Source organism: Phyllostomus discolor, chromosome 2 (genome assembly GCF_004126475.2).
Source record: "Phyllostomus discolor isolate MPI-MPIP mPhyDis1 chromosome 2, mPhyDis1.pri.v3, whole genome shotgun sequence".
In the NCBI taxonomy this organism is placed as follows: Eukaryota; Metazoa; Chordata; class Mammalia; order Chiroptera; family Phyllostomidae; genus Phyllostomus; species Phyllostomus discolor.
In genome coordinates this window covers 170,855,826-170,880,100 of record NC_040904.2, presented here as the reverse complement: position 1 = coordinate 170,880,100, position 24,275 = coordinate 170,855,826, and the positions used below count along the sequence as shown (strand labels likewise).

Below are 24,275 nucleotides of genomic sequence, written 5' to 3'. Positions count from 1 at the left end.
TCAGGGGATCTTCCCTGTGAGATTCCTTACTATGTCTTTGTCTTACAGATTTAGTGGGGTATACAAATGATCAGTTGTCTTGTTTGTAGATTATTTTATAATTTATCTTTTTGTAAATCATGATCTAGCTATATAATTATCATTGCTCTAATCTTCTGCAAATGTAATTGTTATACACACCTTGATTTATTCATTTAGAAACTACATACGGAAAATATATGGGGAGGAAATTGTAGTAATTATGCTGAGTGATGAAATGTCAGATGACATTTTCCTCCAATTTCTAATGCTTTTCATATTTTAATAGTGAAATTTTAAAAACTGTATGATTAAAAACTTCTTAAAAAATGAAAAACAACAAAACCATAAGGAACATATGTTCATGGAAAACAATGAAATTTTATATTGAGGCCAGCCCTCTTCTCATTGAGTAATGACCCAAATTTCTTTTTAAGAGAATGTCAATAGTTTAATTCATTCATAAAAAATCATTAAGTGCCTAGATATACCAGGGGGAAAGTAGTATGATTTAGAAGACAAACAAATAAAAAACCCAACTCAGCTTTAGAAGGCAGGGAAGGAAGAGAAGAGAGAAGTGATATTGGAGTTGTATTCCAAAAGATAGGCAAATGTTGACTCCGGAAAAAAGTGAAGGAAGGTATGCCAGGAGCAGGGAACAGCATTGTGCAAAACCTCACAGGCAGGGAAAACAAGGGGAACTCAGAATGTCCGGGGATTGCTGTGTGTGTGGGATGGACAGAGTGGGAAGATTGTGTGCGTGTCATTTTGTTGATCCACAAATTTAGTGGGCATTGGTGGAAGGACATCAAAAGGATTGTTTTCCTTAGTTAGCTCTTTAAGTATTATGCAGTGTCTGACTTTATTAAAATTAGTATATATAACATTTTCTTCATCCTCTGTTTTCCAGGTGCTGGTACTTTTTTATTTCTCTAAACTTTACTTCTTTATTGCAGTTTATTTGTGTAATACCCATTGGGCAAATCTTGTTTCTTTTTTTCCTCTCCATCTCTGGTTTTAAAACACAATTCATGCATTTTACTTCCCCTGCTCCCAGATGTCATTTGGGACTATAATGCAGCTGTTAGCAAAGAAACTTTCCTCCAATTCTTAAACAATCTAAACTTTCCTCCAATTCTTGAACTGCTCATCTTTACTCCTAAAGTATCTTCTACAGTCTTTGTTTTTTTATTTTGAAGCTGACTCAGAGGAGAACAGGAGCAGGTTGGGAGGGGTTATGCTGACTCGCTCCACCCCGCTTTGAGTGCAGTGTGTGCCGGCAGCTGGTGCGAGTGCAGCGTGCTTCCGCCAGCAGGCCTCTGATTTAAATGAACCCTCATGTTGTTAATCACCAAAGATGTAATCATGTCTTCGTGTGCTGTGCACTTTTACATCGATGATTCTGAAGCAGATTGTTCTTTGATATTTTCATCATTTTTTCATGAACTTGAATAGGGAATTGGGTAGTTAAAAGTTGAGTACCCTGAACAGACTTTAACTGACTTCTGATGGTAGGATGTTCATGGTTTTTCTGAATGGCATTTTGTATTAGTCTGGCGAATACCCAATCTGATGAATAAGTGACGGCCCTTTGCTGGAAGTCAGGAAGCCCTCAATGTTTCCTTTTTATGAGCCTCAGCTTTGGTCATTCCCGATCTATCCAAAGGTACTCAGTTGTGTCCTTTTGGTTCTTATAATTTTTAGAGTGCTTATGATTCTTAGAGTGTATTCTGCTTTTTATGCCATATTCTGCTTTTCAGTGGCCCTTTGTAGTGACTCCTGAGACCCTCTGTGACTTGGTGTGGTGAATTTTTGCTCCCAACTGCCGTGCAGACCAAGAGGGGCAGTGTGCAGAAGCTTCGGCTACAGCAGTGAGCCCCCAGTGTGCTGTGTGTTAGCGTCACCAGGAGGCTTAAAAATTTGCTGATGCCTGTGCTCATCCCTCCGCCCCCAGCTTAAGTAAGTCAGAATCTATTGGGTCCGGGCTTAAGTAAGTGCCAATCTATTGGCACTGATCTGTTTTATAAGTCCCCTAGGTGAATCTCATGTAACCAGAATTGAGTACGGGCAGAGCATGGATTAAGGCTGAAGAATGGGCAGGGTGTGCTCACCTTTGGGCAGTGGTGCAGAGACCTGCAGGTTCTGGAAAGGAGGTCTTGGGGATGGAGGAAATGAAAATCCCGATAGGTCTTTAAGGAAGTGCGGTGTGGACAGAGAGGACTTTCATGTATAAAGTCAACAAAACAGGAACCGAAGGGCTTGAAGGGAGAAAGCTCAGAGAGGAGAGTAGGAGATGGGGCCTACAACAGCTGCTGCGTCATTCATTACCTGACGCCCTTGGAGGTGTGTGCCCCAAGCAGGTAAAGCCATACCGTGAAGAGATGAGGATGGGAAAGAAGAGGACGATTCAGTTCAATAGCCAACACATACCTCAAATCAGTAGAAATTGTACGTGTCCTGTTAGATATCATCTGTTCTTAATTTGGAGTGCTGCGGACTTGCAGGAAGATTGGTAGACAAACGATAGCCACTAAAAAGGTTATCAGAGCAGTGTTAAGTAAAAGGTGCTGTGGACCTGAGTCTTCTTGCACTGTGCACGTGGACCTTGGCTATAACAGTCAGACAGGGTTTACTGGGCTCTGACACAGGATGTATCTGGGGGCGTCCCTCAGGCCTATTCGCGTCCCCACGCAAGCACTCCTAGCACACTCTCCCTTCAGCTGTGGGAGCGGGATAAGAAGCGAACCAAGTGTGTAACCAGAGGGCCTGGTATTGAGCTCAGGGGTTGCTACCAGCTTCCCTTGTCCCTTCCCATGGACACTGTCTGATTTTATACTCTGGTGCCCAGATTTCTGTTAACTCTCCTCCCTGGATTTGTTGATTTTTCAAGTTGGCTGAGCAGCTCTCCAAGGGCCTCAGTTGTCTGCTAAGCCTTAGCTTTGGGATCTGAGTTCGGACTCCAATGGTTCAGCCCCTCGTGTGGTTTCTCGTTGTTGAGACACATACGTGGCAACTGTTGTGAAGAGGTCCAGCGCTGTCCCTGTACCTTTCCTTCTCCTGCCCTGCAACCCACCAGGTCACAAATACTGAGTCACTTCAATTAAGGGGTTTATGAAGATACCTGAAAGTGGATTTTTGAATGTGAGTGAACCAAAAAACTGTAATAAGTATGTGCTTTTCTATTAATAAATTGAACATCAATACATAGAAAACTCAGCTTGGTTTGATACTGACTCCCAATTCTTCCTCACCATCTAAAAAAGAAGGTTGAGTTTCTCCAAAAGGTGGAACTTCTCTCCCATTCTCTTTGGATTTAACAAATATTAACAGAACACTGACCACATCAGGCACAGCTAAGATATTTCTACTTGCAATGGATATCAGGGCTGGAACTATCAGGGCTCCACAGATGCTTTCGGATCTTCCCAGATCTGGCTGACGGTGACTTCATATGTTATTAACATTCTGCTGTGTTTTGCACAGGCTGATGACTGCCTAGTACTGCATGCTAGTTACAGTGTATGCAAGGCACAGTCTGTGAAGGGACAGTCTATTTTTAATGAAAAAAAAGGTCATTTAATAAAAATACCCAGTCTAACCAAGATCTCTATACTCAAGAGGAATTAAAAGAGAGTATCTTTGACCCTGGTCCATGTGGCTCAGTTGGCTGGAGCGTCACCACATAAACTGAAAGGTTGTAGGCTTGATTCCCAGTCAGGGCATTTTTCTAGGTATGGGGTCGGTCCTCAGTTTGGGGCACCTATGAGAGGTCCCTGTTTGGTGTATACGAGTGGCAACTGATCAATGTTTCTCTCTCACATTGATGTTTCTCTCCCTTTCTCTCTCCTCCCTTTCCCTCTCTCTAAAAATCAGTAAGCATGTAAGAATGTCCTCAGGTGAAGATAAAAAAAAGTGAGTACCTTTGGGTTTCAGAGAAGTGCTTTTTAGGCTGGACACAAATGTGAGTGATTTATCTGTTAACATGCAGATTTATCTGTTAAGAGCAGAAAGTCGATGCCTGACAGTAATAACCATTCTACTGTAAGTGAGAACTTCAGAAAGGAGCTGGGAGGAAAAGAGAGCTGATGGAGTCTTGTGTTGAAACAACAAAACAAAACTCATTACCGATTAAGTACAGGTATGGATTCATGGAAATTGACTTAAAATTTCAGAAATATTGTTAAATCATACAGTTTGAATGATGGAATATTAGGGTATGGCTAACTCAACATCAGCGTCTCAATTAGAGCATTAACAAGAAGCATCATCTCTCTTTGATGAAGCACTGTGGTGTGTGGGTGCGCATACTAGAGAAGGTAGAGGCAATGTTACAGGGATTCTGTGTTAAATTCTAAAATTCAAGTTGTAGGGATCTGAAAATGTTGTATCAGATGTTAATGGAAGTTGCCTTTCCAGAGGTAAAAAAAAGTATGTATTTCCTTATAAATTGGGAGCATGGCTTCAGCGGTGGTTTGCTTTCGCATCAACTTGGCTAGAGTATAGTACCCAGCCACTTAATCAAACACCAACCTGGGTGTTGCTCTGAAGGTGTTTTGTGGGTGTGATTAATATCTACAGTCAGTTGACTTTAACTAAAGGAGCATACCCTCAATAATGTGGGTGGGCCTCACCCAATCAGTTGCAAGGACTTAAGAGCAAAAACAAGTTTTCCAGAGAAAGTTCTTCCTGAAGATTGCGACATCAGCTCCTGCCCATGAAATTCCAACCTGCTAGGTGCCCTGTGGATTTCTGACTTGCTGGCTGCCACAATTGCTTAAGCCAATTCCCTGAAGGAAATGTATGTGTATTAGCATGTGTGTGCCTGCCTGCCTGTCTGTTTGTCTGTCTCTCTATCTAATCATCATCTCCTACTGGTTCCATTTCTCTAGAGAACCTGACCAACAGAGCTTTCTAAATGCAAAGCATTGTAAAGCTATGAGACAGATAATATCCAGGTGCAAGTCGGGATAGGGGTTTGTTCTAACGTTTCCATTTCAATGAGTGAAGAAGCAAACTCCCTGAGGCTACACAAAGCCTTCTCTGGGGCAGCCCATGCTTCCCAGGCCTCTTCCCGTCTCACTGGGCACTGGGCAGCAGCCCTGGGCCTCCCTCTGAGGTGCCTGCTGCTCTCAGCTGTCTTCTCCTCTGTGCATCTGCTCCCTTTTACCTCACAGATGTTTTCCCTTCTCTGTCCCTCTGTAAAGCCTGCTCTTCTTTCTGCCCTTTCCCCTTCACACCAGAACAGGGGGCTCTCATTTCTGCCTCTCTGCTCCCTTAGAGCATTTTCTGCAAACTGCTTTGTTGATAGGTTTCTATTTTTTTCATTTGCTAAATGATAATGACCATGTCTTATTCATCTTGGTGCTCCCTGCACCCAGCACAGGCCCAGGCATATAGGAGGTGTTTGATCACTGTTGCTCAAAGAATGAATAAATATCCGACTCTCTCCTTCAAGTTAAGTTGCAGATGGCTAGGAGGTGTCTTTGGTGGCTATTCTTTCAGAGCCAGGTATGCTTTTTGTACCTGAGTTGCCCGAAAAAAATTTCCAGCCCAACAGACCTCTAATTCCTACCCAAAGCCTTGCTTTCAGTGTTTGTGGGGAATGATGTCTCTGTAAAGCCCACACGAGCTGATGGCGCAGAAATCTCTGGCATCCGATGTTGGTAGCATGAGTGCTTCAGAGACTCAGTACAACTTTGGGCTAATTTATTCTAACCTTTCTAATGAATGACCTGAAGCTCTGCCTACTACATTCCAATGTAGTAGGAAGTCCAATTTCCCTTTTGAAGTTTTACCCAACCCATTGACCTTACATTTGATACCTTATCTAGTCAGGCCAGTGAGGGGTCACTGGGGGCTTTTTCAGATACCATAGAGGAAGCTGTGCTGTCTGATTACTGTTCTGTGTGACATGTGTCTCGTTGCCACACGGTGTCATGGCTGAAGCTTACACCTGCATAGTTACACGCACTCTTGTCCACTCAGCATCGGCGTCCTCCCTGGCCCAGACCCTGCCTGGGCCATGAGGTGTGCCCCATCCCGGAATGGCTGGGCTCAGAAGAACTCTCCCATTTGTCACATTGGGTGCTGAAAACAGCTGTCCCATCCATGGCCTTGAGTGGAAAGCTTGGCCACCCACTTTTCTCATGGTTTTTGTTGGGAGTGTCCTCATCATGCTTCCGTCCCTACCGCAGGGCCTTGGTCATGCCCTCAGCAAGCCCGTGTACTGCACCTCTTGAAGGGGAGATGGATCCATTTCCTCGCCTCGTGTCAAGGGTCTTGGAAAGCTTTGCTAGAGTCACAGGAGCGTATTATACTTTCTTATCTTAACCCAGGGAGCTCCTGGGAAACTGCCCGAGTGATTCTTCACGGAACTGAGGGAACAAGTATTTCCAGGTGACTTTCTGCTCCGCCCACTGAAATCAATGAAGCAGATACCAATTTTTGTGGGCCTTTCAAATGGTGGTTGACTTAATCTCAACCTCAGCAGGCATTAGGCATGTCAGAATGGTAGTCCTTGCTTTGATTAGGCCATACCATCACCTTTTTCATGAAGAGACAAAGAAACACGGTTAGTTAAAAAGCAGAAAGATGTTTGAAATGTAGCACCTTATGGAAGGAACTCTGACAATCTGCATTCCAAATGTGACTTGTCTGCAGGCTTTAAAACAGAGGCTGAATTACATTGTAGGTACTTAATGCCCTTCACTACATCGTTAATTTCAGCTTCATCTTTTATTATTCCTTTATACCTGGCCAGGATGGTTCTCATTCTGGCCAGGATGGTCCACTGACAGCACTGCTCCAGCACACACAGGCTCGATCACACCTCAGGCGTCATCTCTTCCTCCTCCAGCTGCCGGGTGGCACCCTCCAACCCTACAGAAAAATAATTTTCTCCCCAAAGTTGTGTTAGTCTTTTGCTATCCCAGTGCTATCCCCCTACCATTTCTTAAGCCTTTCCTAAAACAGTTCTTTTTTAAGAACTGTTTTTACAGTTCTTAAAAATGTAGAAATAATATACCTAGGCAAAAGTTCACACACAAATTTACAGCTTATTATTGTCAAGTGAATTATTATAAAATATTTATAAGCGAATACCCACATTACCCACGTTATCACCATTCATGTGAAACAAAAGAACACTGCCGATATCCCAGCAGCCCTCTGGTTGTCTTTTCTAATAGAAAAAGCCTCTCCCCTACCAAGGTAACCCCTATTTCACTTTTATGTTCTTTCCTTTCTGGCTTTTCTTTACGGTTTTACCACTTGTGATACTGCCCTAATCACAGTGGTTTGGTTCCGCCTTTCTCTAAGCATTATATACTTGTAACCACAGAGCATGTTCTCCCTTCCTTTCTTTTTTCCTTTTTTTGTCTGGCTTCTTTGATGTAATAGTTTCTGGGCTCCATCCAGGCTTCGAGGGCTTTGTGTAGGAGTAGTTTTGTCATTTTCATTGTTGAATGGCCTCCATTGCATGGCTGCGCCCTCCATTCTTTTGCTGATAGACATCCGGGCGGTTTCCAGTTTTCGGCTATTACAAATAATGGTGCTATAAACATTTCTGCACATTTCCCTTGGTGCCCGTGTGCACATCTGGGCCTGGAACTTCTGGGGGGACAGTTTCTAATTATAAAATTCAGTTTTGTGACTAGAACTCTTTTTTTATTCCTACGTTTATTTTGGTAATTTGTAAATGTTTTTCTAGTAATTTGTTCATTTTATGTACATTTCTTAAAATGTACTCTTATGATCTGTTTATTCTCTGCAGCATCTGTAGTGATGCCCCTTTTTCATTTCTGACATCAGTTATTTGTGCAGTTTTTAGTTTATATTTTGATCAGTCCTGCTATAGAGTGAACAATTTTTAGTCTTTTCACAAGATGTTAAGGGAGAACTTACAGTATGTTGACATTTCACATTTTCTGTGTGAATTTGCCTATTTTTTCTTACCATTTTGTCAATTATAACAAAATAACATGGAGAAAAACATTATTCAAGGACCTGATTAAGAGGGAACCTTTTGTCATTAGACAAAAGTTTCAACTTATCAAGAAGATGTAATGTGCCCCAAACATACAGAAATTAGAATAACTTAATCTTTATTTATATAAATTATCCTATGGTAAAATTGGTTTCATTACACATCACCTTGTTCAAAGTCATAGAATCTATTGCCTACTTTAAGTGAGGACTTTGGGGACTTCCTGTTGGTTGATGTCTCACGTTTCCCATAGAATCTATAATACATTTTGACTTGATTGAAATTAGTATAGCTACACCAATTTTTTTTTGTTTACATGATACCTTTTCACTTTTTTTCACTATTTTACTTTCAATTTTTATGTAGCCTTAGTTTTAGATGTATTTTTTTAATGGGCAACTTATAACTGAGTTTTGATTTGGCAGGTCTGAAAAATATCTTTATTATATCTTCATGCTTTTTCTGCTTTCTGCATATTCTGTTTCCTCTGACTTCCTCATTTTTGTTTAGTTTTGAGCTTTTTAAATTTCTTGTTGGGGATTTTCCTCAAATATATAATATTTGAGGGGAAAAGAGGAAGGGTTCGCAGGAACAAGTATAAAGGACACATGGACAAAAACATGGGGGGGTGGAAATGGGAGGGAGGTGGGGAGGGCTGGGATGGGAGTAAAAGGAAGAAAACTGTACTTGAACAACAGTTAAAATTTAAAAAGCCAACAAAATATATAATATTTGGAGACTGTCCATTTTTAAGAGTGGCCAGTACAAAGTGACTGGAAAGTCTGTTGCATAGACAGAGTTGTGGCTGGCAAGCTTTGGGGAAATGGGGTTGTGGTGGGTGGGAATGTGGTAGTTTCACAGGGGCCCCCTCAATTGATAATAAGACTTTCAGAAAGGGCAGAGCTGGTTAGTTTTCTTTGAGGTGTAACTTCTGTCTTCAAAGCCTAGCATAGTGTAGTACTGTGGATGTACCAGTGACCGATCTCAGAATTGGGGAAGATGGCATAGGGCACAGTAATGGAATCTGGAGTGATGCCTTTCTGGCCTTTGGCACAGATGTCAGCACCTTTGGACCTTGGCACACATGCTGACGGCACGAGTAACTGTTGCAGCAGCTTGGGTGGACGTCAGTGGAACAGGATAGCTTGGGAACCTCCCTTGACACCTGAGTCCACTGGAGAATAGCACTGTTGTAGGCACAGGTTCTAATAGAACAAATATGACTCTCTGAAAACTCATTGAATTAGCCTTGGCCGGTGTGGCTCAGTGGATTGAGAACGGGCTGCAAACCAAAGTGTCGCAGCTTCGATTCCCAGTCAGGGCACATGCCTGGGTTGCAGGCCATGACCCCCAGCAACCGCACATTGATGTTTCTCTCTTTCTCTCTATCTCCCTGCCTTCCCTCTCTAAAAATAAATAAATAAAATCTTAAAAAAAGAAGATATCGTAAAAAAACCTCATTGAATTATTTGGGAAAAGCCCTCTGGGCCTGAAATGCTCACAAGGGTGGTGGAAATGTGCCCTTATTCCCTCTCGTTCTTCCTGTAGGTTGGTGTGATGCAGCTTGTGCAGCACACGTGTGAAAGCAGAGCCTGGGGTTCTTTATTGCTAAAATGAACAAAGCTGTATAATTAATAACATTGCATGGCAACTTTAAGGAGCAATAATATGATATCACTTCTAATTTGAAGGGCATGTGATAATAATTAAAATTATTACACTAAGGGGATGCCCCCTGGGCTTGGCTCCACATAGAGTTCAAATCCAGAGGTGGCTGAGGGTGAAAGGTATGTGATATTTAGCACCCTGATAGTATTCAGCACTTGGAAAGTGTTTGAATCCTATACCTGCTACCCCCAAATTACTCCTGTTGTTGGCAAACTCAAGTCTAGGGCTCCCCTCCCAACTTCCTGTGAGACTGTCCCCAGCTCTCCACTCTCCACTCAGTGACGTCTGCCTGATCTGATCTTGCTGACACTTCGTAGCAAACCTGTGCTATCTCCAAGCTATCCTTTATCTGTCTTTATCTGTCTTTTGTTAACACTTTTTATTTCAAAGTCAGGTTCCCTTTAGATTACAGAGCTGTGAGATGTAACATCTTTATCTAGTTTTTCATCTATGAGATGCACAGATACTCCCACACACGTTGCCACTCATCCGACACACTCTGATCCTGTGCCACACCTCACATTCTAACAGGTTGGTTTTCATTAGAACATGTATCCTGTTGTGTTTTTTTATAGGAGGGGAGTGCTATTCCAAACTTCAGCATACTTATAAAATTTGTACATGTAAACAGTATATTAAAACTTAAGCAGAGGTCCCCCTATTTTGGGGGGCAGTGGCATAAGGAATGCACACAGTATATTTGTCCTTGTTCTTAATTGGAGTAGTCTGAAAACCAGCCCCAGTCTGCCAGCCACACGGGTGACATTTGCAGCCAGTTTAGTGACATTCCTTTCTAAAAGGAATTTAAGCATTGTTAAAACTGAACAAAATATTCACATATTTAAGCTCTAAAATTTTTCTTTGGTAATAGTTATAACTGTTGTCATCGCAACTGACAGAAGCTATGTCAGGTTAATTTAAGAACAAAGCTAGGAGACAATAATTAGATGAGAGCAATAATTATTAGGAGCTGACAGGGTGTCCCCTGGAATCCCAGGTGCAGGAAGGCAGGTGTCTCTCTAGAAGGCTTTGGAAGCAGACTCCCGTGCCACCAATGTTCTCTCTCATCTCCCGTCTCACCTTTGCACAGTTCTGTCTCTCTCTGTCTCGTCCTCCACCCCACCCATCCTTCTCTCTCTTCCCCCTTCTCTCTCGCTGCAGAATTAGCTTCCTGCTTCACGGAGAATTGAATGTGGTCACCAATAATCACCAAGTTGTTTTTCATCCAAATCTCTGGAAAGAGATTTCCTTCTTTCTTTCTTTCTTTCTTTCTTTGAGTCTTGGCTGGCCCTAAATTACTAGATAAGGCAAAAACTGGCTGTTGGCAGGCTTGGTTACTATTTTATACATGTATCTATAACCTTACTCCATAAGCTTCACTCTTACCCCAGGGAAGGTGGTGTAGGGGGGAGGAAGGTATTAGACAAGAGGTGCTAGGTAACCCAGGAAGTGGCCTGTGGCTCTCAGGTGCTGTTTCCTTCCCCTTGAAACTTACGAGTTTACAAGTGCCAGGCCCATGGTCTAGCTAGCATATATGGAGATACCAGGAATTTGCTGAATGAGTAAATGAATAAGATATAAGATAGATTCTTAGCTAATATAAATCCATGTGCTACAAGAGGGGTTCTTGTATGAAAACAAAAATAGCCCCCTCTCTTTCCTTCACTGGAGTTGAGAATTAAGAAATAGTGTTCAGTCTCTATGGGGAAGAGAATGAGAGGTGGCTGAATTCATATCTGAAAGGAGATGGGAAAAGAGGAGGAGGAGAGGAGAGGGAAAAGCATAATTATTATACTATGACAAAGCAATTATGTTTTGAATTTGAAAATTTTGTAGGAAATAGACAGTCTCATTTTTCATGTTTATTTCATTACACACAGGGGAAAAATTATAGTTTCTGCCAAAAGTTAATCATTGTTTTTATGTCCCTTTGTTTTCATTCCATTAATTTGAAACCTGTCTTGACCTTTTAACAGCTGTGAATGATACCTTCACTGACACACACCAATTAAAATTAAATTTGTTTTTTGTCCTACTTTGAGTGGCAACAGAATCTAGCAGAATCTATAAGTTTTTATGCCTCTCTAATTACTTCGGGAGGAAGCGTCATTATGCAGGTAAATTAATTAATGCCATTCTGGCTCAGCTTGCAGTTTCACTGTTACAACTTAGATACATTTTATTTAAATAATTATGAACACATTGAATGCTACTTAACTTTAAAATATGATTAGGTTAGATATGGAATTAATTTTGGGTGATTTGTGACTCTGCAAGCCCTTAGGGATTTATTGGTGTTCTGTTGACAACAAGCTCAGGATTTAAAGATTTTTGTGCTTTCTGTGACTTCTCCAGTGACTTCAGTGAAGATGCTTGAAGCGTCTTGGTAGTGTTTAATTCGTCAGAAGTAGAAGACAGCTCCATTCTGAGCAGTCAGTTAGATTGGATATTCCTGGAGTTTTGTGAGCTTGGGAAAAAATTTAACTAAGAAAGAAACTCGGGGGAGGGGATAACCACAAAAATTCTGTAACTTTAAAATTAGTTTTGAGACTACACTGTTTTATAAATTTATGAACTTGTGACTTTTTACTTTAAAGAACAAGCAACAAATGTAGTTTGGCAGTATGCATTTTCAGGGTAGTGCAGTACATTTTTTTTCACATGGATGAACGAATGTGGATTACTCCATGTCTCTTGTATTGTTTGTTCAGCGAGTTGGTGCACAAAGTTATGTAGTGGTAGCTAGTATTATTTAATGGACTTTTTAAAACATTAAGATTCAGCAGACACCATGCAATGATTTTACAGTATTTTACTTTTTTCATTATGAGTCAACTAACTTTTATTCAAATTAAATAAATTTACATGCGATTGCAGAAAGTGAAGGATGTGTTCTTCATTTTGATTTGATTATATTCTGGACTTTAGGCCTTTATTCCGTAAGTGGTAATAAAAATGATACACTGATATTCTATTCCAGCTCTGTTAGAACATTGTAATTACATGGCTTACCATTTATCTTTGGTGTCTTCTTCCAGTTTAATTTATATTGCAAGTCTTTGTCTTCATCTTTTACCTTCCTTTTAGTTCGGTCCTGGTATCGGAGGATCTAAGTAATCTTCTTACATTAGTCAATGACTATTTTGTTTAACTATTTATTGCATTCTTAAATTATACTGTATACTGGGCAAATAATTTCATCTGCCTAGGTGAATGAAACATGTTCTTCACCTTTGATGAGCCCAAGTCTTTTGGGAAAGAGGGGCACTGTAAGAAAAACCATTACAATGCTCTGGGAAATTTATTTAACATAGAAGTGTGTTCAAAGCAATAAGGGAACACTGCAGAAGGATGGCTTTTAGAAGCAATGGCAGGAGATTTCTCAGTGCTTAGGCTGAGTCACTAATCTTCAGCCAGAAGAAAGGGGATGGCATTTCAGACAGAGTGCACTGCATACAAAGACACCTTTAAGGTGCATCATAGAATGGTGGGATGTTTAGTCAGACTGACTGCACAGAGTAGGGCCTGGAAAAGGGAGACTGTGAGATAGAAGGAGATGAGTCTAGAAAAGAGGATGCCTCACAAAGAGTAGAGGGTCTTTTTGCCCCTGCTTTACTCTGTGGCAGTAGGAACGACTACCATTATTTTAGAAGATGGGTCCCAGAGATTGATCATCCTTCTACATGCTTATTATGAATAATTGTTAGAAGCTTTAAATAATTTACTTCATGTAATCCTCAAGAAGCCCTTGTGAAGGAAAGATATTTTTAATCCCCATTCTACAGATAAGGGACTGGGCAATTATTGAGTCGATCATTTGTCCCAGGGTAGAGCAGGGTGGTTTGCAAAGTCAGCACTTTCTGGTTGTGGGTCTCCTGCTCCTCTGCTATACCATAATGCAGTCCCTAGGTCACTCTGGTGGCAACAGAGAGTCTGTAACACGGGGAAGACAGAGCCAAATAGGAGGTTGTTGTGTAATTCAGAACAGAGGTGGTTTTGAGCAGAGTTAAGACGTTGGTAGTGATGATGAAAGGAAAGCAGCATGGATTTGAGAGCTCTTCGGAAGTAACCTCGGTGATTAACCAGATGTTGAGAGTAAAGGAAAGGGAGGAATTGATGTTATGCTAAGGTTTCTGCATCTAATATAAATTTGTTTCACTGAATGGGCTGAAGCAAGGCAAGGAATGCAAAGAATAGTTGGTGTTTGGTGGATGTCAGGGCAGGTTTGTTCAATGAAAACTCCATCTGTAGTCTTTTAATATATGTGATCTTTATAGAAATTAGAAGGGAGGAGTGGCTAAAATTGGGGAATTTGAGGAGGTACTTTATCTGTAAGCAGTGTTAGGTCCAGATGCAATTTTAGTCACTTCAGGCTACTTCTAACAGCTGTCTGCAGCATTTTGGCATTCCAGTGGATCTTGCTCCATAGCTTCCCACCCCTGGATTTCCTGAAAGGGCCATACACATGTATTGACCTTCTCAATAATCAAGAGCCAGGAATTTTGAGCAACCCCCCCTAAAATGTGGTCTTTTGGATAATAGTTGATTAAGTGACTAGATTAAAGGCTGGGAATCATTTCATTACAAACACAAAAAGATTGCAAAAAGGCTAATATAAATTTAGACTTAATACCTGGTGTTTTATAGTGACTAATTTTACCTCAATGTTGTAAGAATGTTTGGGGTTTTGTTGTGTTTGATGCAGGCCCATACTCATGTAAGCCAACTCCTTATTTATGGTTTACTTATGTATGAAGCCCTCAATCTTGTTTCTGTTGCCCAGACATGGCTGGGAGAGACAGCGGAGACATTATGAAACCAGCTGGCCACAGATGGATCTTCAGTGGAGCATGAATCATATTGGCTTGGTGATCTATGTGTATTGCCTCCTGTTAAATTTTCAGAAGCTCAACTCCTAAATCATCAGGCATTGATTGCATCCACTTACATATAAATAACAGACTGAAGTGAACTGCAGCTTTTTTTTATATAGTAATCAAGACTTTCACCTGTAAGACTAATTCATATGAGAGTGTCATTGACTGTTCAGCCCACGTTAGAGTCTGTTTAGTTTCTGGGCATTTGGCACATGGGTTGCACTAGGTATGATAGTCTTGGTAGCTCATGTTTTCAGTCTAATTATGAACCTTTCCAGGATCCTGTAATTTGAAATTTCTACATATTTGTTTTGGATTTGACAGTTGAACTTGAAATCTCAAGAAAAAATAAATACTGAAGCTGTAGCCTGAAAAGAAATTCATTTAGAATGATTAAGAAAATTTCAGTGATCAATATTTTCCTGAAAGGCTAATAGAACTGCAAAACTTTTCAGATCTATGCCTATAGATCTAAATATGCATAGATATTTAGCTGGAAATAACCAACTAAATTACAAAACAAAAGATGTATAAACAGTTGAAATAATTAGCTAAAACTCCAAACAAAACTGAAACTTCAATGGTGCCTTCCAGCAAATAAAATTTAATTCTGAATCACTCCGTAAAATTATTGGGTGAAAAGCCTCACAACTTAATGAGTCCAATGTGATATTGAAACTGGTTCAGATTGCTGATGTAAATGTATGCACACCCTGTCTTTTACAACCTAAGCTGAAAATACTGTTAAATGTTAATGCATATGCAAATCAGTGAACTAATAATTGAAATTTTTCACAGGTCTGAATATTTGCAATTCTTTATGTTTGTCCAAAACAGCAAAAATAAGAATAACCACTAACTTTTATAATCACTCTTCACTATTAATTATATTAGTTATTTCATTAATTGTCTGTACCATATCACCTGCATTGTTATCATAGCCTCCAGTACTCACTCTAGCCCACAGCCACAGAGGAAGGGCCTGTCTTTATGTTGTGCTGATACATCATTGTAGTGTCTGCAGAACAACTATTCTGCAGTCGAGATACAAATGTAGACAGAGAAATAAAGTGAAAACACAAAACAGTTTAAAAACATGCCTGTGTTTTCCTCTAGAAGAATTAGTGATTCAATCTCATTTTATTCTGCTTCTAGGGTGTATTATACAAAGGTCTCCCCATACCGTATAGAAATAAATATAAATAATTTGGGTCACTTCATTAATTCATACTTTTAGCAAATGTTGATCACTTACTCTGTGTAGGTGTTGCTCTAGGTGCTAGGAAATCAACAGTGAAAACAATAGCCAAAATAACTCCCTGTCCTCAAGGCTTATTGTCTAGTTTTAAATATTGTTTTCTCTGTTGCTTCTCAGTGGTATGGTCCTGTTTCTTGACATGGTAATTTCTTAAAGATTTTATTTATTTATTTTTAGAGAGAAAGGAATGGAGGGAGAAAGAGAGGGAGAGAAACATCAATGTGTGGTTGCTTCTCATGTGGCTCCCACTGCGGACCTGGCCTGCAACCCAGGCATGTGCCCTGACTGGGAATCAAACTCGGCAACCCTTTGGTTCACAGCCTGCACTCAATCCACTGAGCTACACCAGCCAGGGCGACATCATGGTAATTTTTAAATAAATGTTGGATGTCATTATATATAGATATAATATTTATATTTGGATGTCTACAGGTAAATGTATAGAGGATCTAAGTGATATTTTATTCTTTCAGAAAGTTTCACTTTTTCCTGTGTTAAGTAGAAAGAGTAGAGCCTGATCACTGTAATCCAGGCATTGGACGGACTGGGTAAGGACTGATGTACAGTTTCATCAGAAACCCCATCTATCTTTCATTTTCTCCAGCCCTCCATGACAGTAGGTTCGAAACTGCAGTAGTCTTTTCAGCAGGGGGACTTTGACATACCTGTGCTTAGCCTCTTAGCTTACCCCTGAACAAGTTTATAATTTAGCAAATTCTTGAAGGAAAACCAGGTGTGTATCATGCTCTCTTCTGGGCCCCTACTTTCTCATGAGGATGTGGCTCCCTAAGTTCAAATGTCTCTCCAATCCACTGAGACTCTCCTCTGCCCAGGTAAGGTCCAGAATCAGCTGATCAGAAAATATGGCTACCTTTCCACAATTCTTTTCAGGCTGGTATCTTGATTTTCCTACTTCTCATTGCTTTGTCAGCTCTCATATGCCTTTCAGCAGATTTGGGGGGTAATTTTAATATTTTATTTAGATTCTTCAGCTGTTTTTTTGCTGAATCATTGATTTGTTGCAAGCTTATCCATTTCATTCCTATTTTTAGATACCGAAATAAAAATTTGAAGATTACATGAAATAAATTATTTAAATGATGCACATACATTTACATCAGCAATCTGAACCATTTTGGTGTGTGTGACTTCTATTACACACACATTTGTACAACCACAATGAGTATACCCCGAAACCTCCACCTAGCCTGATGTATTCTAGAACTAATTGGCAAAGTGGGCAGGTAGGGATGTGGCACTGAGCACATTCTTTCAAATAGGCGTCATTGGAAGAGCTGGGCAGTTGAGAGCTAATGCTCTACTGTACGCTGAGGTCACTGCCCCAGAACTGTTCGGCAGTAATGGTGCTGCTGAAGGAGTAATGCTAAGCTGTCCCAGTTACCCCGGGGGCTTTCCCATAGAGGCTGCTTAGATTAGTGAACTCAGTGGGAGTCCAGGGCTTGGTGGTAGCTCTGGGGAGATGCAGCTTCTAGATAGGACTCTTCCCTTCTGATTATGAATTATCCTCGAAGGAAATAAGTTGCGCCTACTAAAACACTGGCAAATGGAGAAGATAACCTTTGTGGGATTATTTTCTGTCTCTCCACTAATACTTGTAGGAAGAAGGTATAGCATAGTGGTTAATTGCCTAGATTTAGGGAATCAATCAAATTTAGATTCAAATGTTGTCTATTTATTAGATGCTTGACCTTGAAAAAGTTGTAAAGCGTCTCTAAAGGCCTTAATTCTGTATCTCTGAAACAGGGATAACAATACATTTAATTGTGCTGATATGGAAGTTGGTGGAGACACAGTATTTAAGTTGCTAGTAATGATCCCTGGCACATTGTAAGCACACACTTTATGGTAGCTGTAAGTTTTGGGGCTGTTATGGAAAGCCATGGAATTAGAGACTCAGAATTTTGGGGTGAGGCCTTAAGAAATTTATATAGACCCTCCAAGGTAGGTGAGTGAAGCATGTGGAAAGAGAGTTGTTTTTTAAAGTTTATGAATTTGCCTTTGTTGTTAAATAAAACTATTTAATTATTTGTTTATTTTATGGATTACAAAACTATCTAAAATAACCCCAGAAAATAAATCACTGAACTGGACATGGTCTACCTCTTAATGGCTTCAAAACTCTGGTTCTTCGTACTTTTAATAGATAAATAACAAACATGTCATTATTTACTATGTGTTATTTAAAGTTAATCCAAGAGGACTCAAGTTCAACTAGTATTGTAAATTGTGCAGGTTTTATCATATAAGAAAAGGAGCAAAATTTAAAATTAAAAAATCTGAGTAGAAGAAACTTAGAGTTGAGAAAGAGAGAGAGAGAGAGACTTAGTTCCTAACTATACCATTGATTAGTTATATAATATCGATTAGGCAAGTTAAGTGATCTCCCTGAGTCCCAGTTTTCTGAAAAATTGAAAAATGAAAAAAATAATACTTAGGATTTTCTTGAGTATCAAGAAAATGGAAATGAAAATGCTTAGTCAACAATAAGCATGGTCTTATTACTTGATATTTAATAATCACTTATACCTTTGAATCTCTCTCTGAGCTGTGAAGAATATAAATTGGTGTTACAGCAAGCAAACAAGAATTAGCTAAACAGAAGGAATGATAAATCTTCTGGTTATTGTTATTTAAGTAATAATTTAGGTAAATAGTATTTGAATCAAATTTTACATTGCTCCATTGTGTAGAAATTTCTTCCAAACCTTGACATTATTCTGAACACTTTTCAGGTATGATATTTTATGTAAGTGCAGTCCCAGCACCTTTTCAATAGTTCTGAGTGACAGAACTGAAAAAAAAGTGAGCTCTTCTCTTTTGTTTCACGTTACTCTAATCCAGGAATTGCTTCTGCTCTCCTCATGCCTGAGTGAGCAGAAAATGATGCCTTTGCTGAGTTTTTCTGTTTGATTTTCCAAAAGCTGTTGTCAGTCTTACAGCTCAGAATGAAATGCACATGGTAATTGGCATAGTCACAGTCTTTGGTGCTAATTGGAACTGACCCAGATGCCCTCAGAGATCATCCTAGCCTTTCAGATGTGTAAGTGTATGTGCTGAGACAAAGCAAGAAAGCATACTGAGAGGTGGAGAAGTCCCTGTGCGTGTTGCTGAACCAGGAAGCTTTGACTGTATGGCTCTCTGAGTCCGGACAATGTCTTGTGTGTTTGTTTCCACAGAGCATATATCATTACAGACTATATGGGCATCCGCAATGAGAGTTTCATGAAATTAGCTGCTGTAGGGACCTGGATGGGGGACTTTGTCACAGCTTGGATGGTAAGAAATTTTAACTTCACCCATTTCAAACAGATGGAAGATATGTTTATAATGTTGGACAGACACTGTTTTCAATTGCTTAGAGCAAAACAGTCACCTCTGTTTTGAGTGGAATGAATTCATGAATATAGATACATCTGGAGATTGTGTGCAATATCTGTCTACCTCAGGAAATATAATACAATTATAAGATTGACGGCTGTTCCCTGGAGGGATGGATGTGCACACACACACGTACACATTCATGAAATTAATAGAAAATTATTCCCTGTGAAGTTCTAAATAATTTTTTACAAATTTGTTTTTCTCACATGTGCAGTTTCCAGGTAAGGAATATTGTCTGGCCTGTCTCAAAAAAACATATTAAACATTCTTTAAGGACTTTTAAGACAGTTTTCCACATTTGTTTTTCTCATTGAACCTAACCTAATGATAACTGCAAGTTCTGAGAGTTGTATATTTTAATCTCTTTTATGTATTATTAGTCTTTATTGTTATAAGCCTGCTGACAAATTTCATCTCATGCAGAGCTCATCTGACAAAAAAGGATCTTCTATTTTTAACCATTGGGTTAATTAAACACAATATGTAGCTAAAAGGCTCCAGAACCTATAAGTTTATAAGAGAACCTCAGAGTACAAAGAGCGTACCTCTCATAAAAATGGGGCAATTTAACATTCATTGATTCTTTTATGAGCGCAGTTAATCCTAATTAGCTTTACTCATCTACTCATGTGACCATGAGACCTGCCAAAGGAATGACGACACCCAACCAAACCAGGCTTGGGATGGACAGCCCCACCGATGCACTCCAGAGACCACAGGGGGACAGTTATGACCGTCACTGCCATTTCTGTTGGTGGTTTTGCTTGTCACCTGGAAGTGTTTTCAGGGAACAAGAAGCAGTGGTATCTTCACTGCTACTGCTGTGCTCATCCTGCAAGGGTACCAAGTAACCACAAGGGGGTTTGTATAGTCTGTTTTCGAGCCTCCCCCACCTCAATTCAATTAGAACACAGGTGGCAAACGCAAGGCCCGAGGGCTGAATCCGGCCCTCCACCTTGTTTTATCAGGCCTGGCGCCTTGTTTCTACCTGGCGGCAGTGCTGAGCTCTCACTTAGCTGTTAAGGAGTAGTTGCATGTACACAGTCCTAAAATTACATTCGGCCCTTTGAAGGCAACCGTGAGGCTGATGTGGCCCCTGGTGAACATGAGCTTGACACCCCTGAATTAGAGAATGTTAACTGAACAAATTACCAGATGCATCCCATTTCATTAACTTTAAAATCTAAATTTGAAAAGTGATTTATCTTATTTGTACTCCCTAGGAATAGCAATTAGAATAGGCCCGCCTTTGGGACCAGGCTGCCTCATGTCACAAATTTCTCTTTCTGTTGGAAAAAATTATTTAGAAGGAACTATATGAACTTTAAAACATATAATTTCTCTGAAATTTAAGGTGGTGCCCTTTGAAGAATTTTTGTGTTAATAGTGGATTGTGGATTTTGACTCCATTTTATAGTATATCTGCTAACTAAATTGGAGAACTAGAGCAGGAATTCAGAAATGTGGATTCTCCGACCTTGCTACCAGTGGTTTGACCTTCCACAAGTAGTACACGATTCTCTGAGCCTCAGTGAGCGCATTTCTTACAAGAGATTAACAGGGCCCACCTGTGTGTTACAGGTTTCCGTAAAGATTAAATGTGTGGCCCTGTGACAAGACTCATAATGCTGACGTGGAATGTAGGCCTAGCGCCTTATTGTTGTTATTTGTGTTTTGGGGCCTCATCTCCTTGGCTGGGCCTTGAAGTGATGGCAAGCTCATTGATCCAAGCTTCAGGCTGCCTAGGCTTCCTGACCCTTGTATGGAACCCCAGGGGCACGAGCATTCTGCCTTATCCATGGCCTGTGGTCCTGAGTGTCTGGAGTTTCCTTCCAATTGTGGATGCTGGAGTAGACTAAGACAAAATTGTACATTGCTTCCTGACTTCTAGCAGTGATGCTGGTAAAAGTCATCGGAGAAACAACATACCACTAAGACCTAGGAGCTTGCTTTGCAATTTGCAGGCAGAAGTCAGCCATTTGAGGCATACATCATTTTCTTTCCCATGATGACATCGTTATTTGTTTGTGACCCAATTCCCTCCAACTTCTCCCCAGACTTTCCTCGAAGATAGTGTCTCTTAGGTCATACATGGCTGTGCCTCTGTTTACCAGTTAGTTTTCATTTGGATTTTTTTCTTTTGAACCATAAGGTAAGGTTCAATTCCTAGGGCTGCCTGGAGAGGCAAATGCACAGTGCAGCTTTGTCCAGAGACTTCCACTGTTCTGGGTTGGACTTCTACCACACACTTCCCTGCCTTATCCCTGTGGTTTAGGGATATATAGTATTTTCACTGCTCTACCCGTGGTTTTTCTTTTTCTCTGTCTGGTTAACCTTCATAGTTTCTCCTAAATTTACTACTATAATACCTTCTATTTCTACTAGCTAACCTGATAACTAACTTTTTACCTCCCCCTGTACCGTAGATTACTACTCTGATCTATATTTCCAATACCACAGAAGTAGGACTGAATTGAGAGTCAAGAAAACTATGTTTTAGGTTTAACTCAGCAATGTGCTCTTACATCCTTTAACCTTCCGAAGGCCTCTGATCTTCACCCTTCTGTAAACTAGGGAAGAATCCAAAAGCCCCTTTCTGCTTAGGGCCTTTCCTCATTAGACGCAGGGAAAGGGACAGCAAAAGAAGCACAGTGCGCTCCTGATTTGCAAGTGCAGTCACACAGGGAGGATTCCCAGAGCTCATCATTTCATTCCCAGCTCTGTTCACTGCCTAGGCGGTAAGTTTCTGCATAAATATTTATATGTCTACATATGTGCTCATTGATAACATTTAAAAAGTAATAGTTTTCCTCATGAGAGGAGTTTAAGGTAGCTTTGACCTTCAACTGTCTACGGAATTCTCACCATGCAATGAATATCAATGATGAAGGTGACTGTCGTGGAAAAACAAGTGACTACATTTCTAGTAAAAGTGTGCCTTTTCATGTATTTCTGAAGTAGAGGATTTTTCTTTTATGGAAATAATTCATCACTTTCTCATGGTTTTAAAAGGTGCCCCAGGTCCAATGTGACCGACCCACAGGCGGGGGGTACGTCACCCAATCTGACAAGCATCTCTGGGCCTCACAGGACTGAGACCAGGCTCCGCCAGGCCCACTGCCAAGGCAGTCTTGACCTTGTCTGGCCCTGTGATCCACCTCATGCAGAGGACAAAGGTATATAAGTCAAGGTTAAAGTTACCAGATTTTTGTCAAATAAAAGAATACAGAAAGTGACGCCTGGTGTAACACATCATTGAGCTGGCCCTTAATGTTGATAGGAGCAGAGGAGAGCTGTCGTGAAGACACGCATAAGCCAAAACCTCTGGGTGTCTCCTGTGACACTATTGCCACATATGCAAAGATTTGCCCACGCTGGGCGCCACTGAGCAAGGAGCTGAGGGGGACTGGCCATCCCACAGCACACTGCTCCAGTTTTATCATCCCTCCTTCAGGAGACAAAGGTCACGGCCTCTGCTCAGGTCTAGGGTGGCAGGAATTCCAAGGACAGAATGATGGCTCTGGCTTTTGTTCTTTGTTAATTCCCACGGGGAAAATCCCTTCCTGTCTCATTTACACCTAACCATCCCTTGCCCCAGCCCCTTCTTTGGGCTTTTCTCTTACAGCAGTAAGTGGTATATGACTCATGATAGTGACAGAAACATCAGACTCCAGGTTCGAGGTTCACTGCTGGGAGGGGGGCGTGCAAGGGAGGGTACAAATACGGTGAGGTTGACGTGACCTAAAGAAGACAGTTCTCATGGTGAGCATGAAAGTCGTCATTGAGCATCTTCCCTCACAAAACCAAGTGTGTATGAAATCCCTTGTTTGGCCTCAACCAACATATTTACACATTGCCCCAGGATCGTCTGTGAATATTTGTGTGCATGTGTGTGTGTGTGTGTGTGTGATATGCCACTACTAGCAAAGTTTCTGCCATGAAGCTAATCATACACACACAAAACAGTTTAGTTGTTTGCCAATTGACTTCACCTTTATTTCATGTTTTTATAATCACCATTTGTTTTTTAAATTGTGTGATTTTAATAGACTTTTTTCTCCTTGAAACTCAGAGTTCCACTACAGCCAGACCAATTCAGTCAATACTTTCATGTAGAAATGTCTTCATATGCATAAATCATAGCCTTTGTAGCTGGATTATAACAAGAAATAAAACTTTTAAATTTGCTTAATTATTTCTCTCTATTGAATATTTATCCATAAATATTATATTATCTCTCTAAATATTTCAGTGACAAATTTTGTCTTATTATTTCTCACATATTTTAATTTTCCAGAGAGATTTCATAATTCATGTTTGTGTCGCTATTATATTTGTTTCAAGGGACTGTTTATTTGAGAAGCAAAGCTGAAAACTCCTCCTTACCTGACTATAAACTCTTTTAGGGGAATTACAGTGTCAGGTATGTTCACAGTTGTATTCCTAGCACACAACACAACACAACGCCAGGCATATAGTAGGTGTTCAAGATGTAGTTATTGAAAGAACAGATAGATCATGAAAGCACATAAGCATTAGGTTCCATTTCTGTTACGCTCCTTCCGCTTTGTGACTTAAGTGTTATAAAGCGAACACTGCACAGTGCTAAAGAGGTGACGGGAGGAGAGCTGCTATTGTTCAGGACACATAGACATCAATTCTTCCCACCTCCCCCCGAAAAAGGCTGTGCACTGGCTTCTCCTGAGCTTGTTTCCATAACCCGAAGGACTCATGCTTGTCAACAGCCTTGAATGGAGGCCATTCTCTCAGAATGGTGATGGAACCATTTGAGTGTAAAAGGCATTCTTTGGTTAAAAACAAAGATTGAGTTTCTCAGATCCCACCAGAGAGTTCCTTGAATGGTCAGTGTTACTGCCAGTGGTGTAAGTTCTGCTCTCAGCTTGGGGGACAGAAGGAAGCTAGCCTGAGGTAAATGCCTTTAGCTATGGAAGCAGACAGCTGCTACCATGTAAGACAGAAAGTGGCTAAACCTCAGTGGATGGAGCAGAGAGAATTAAGAACGATATATACTTGAGAATAATTTATATTCCTCCTGGGTTAGTATTTA

The 24,275-nt window shown here is 40.5% G+C and overlaps 1 protein-coding gene across 1 annotated transcript in view; it reads left to right on the top strand.

Annotated features, from left to right (window-relative positions):
• Window positions 1-24,275, top strand: part of TMEM117 (transmembrane protein 117) — a 401,294-nt gene that overhangs the window by 189,915 nt on the left and 187,104 nt on the right. The window contains exon 4 of the mRNA XM_028532914.2: window positions 19,003-19,102. Coding sequence (XP_028388715.1) covers window positions 19,003-19,102 — 100 coding nt within the window. The remainder of the gene's footprint in view (window positions 1-19,002; window positions 19,103-24,275) is intronic.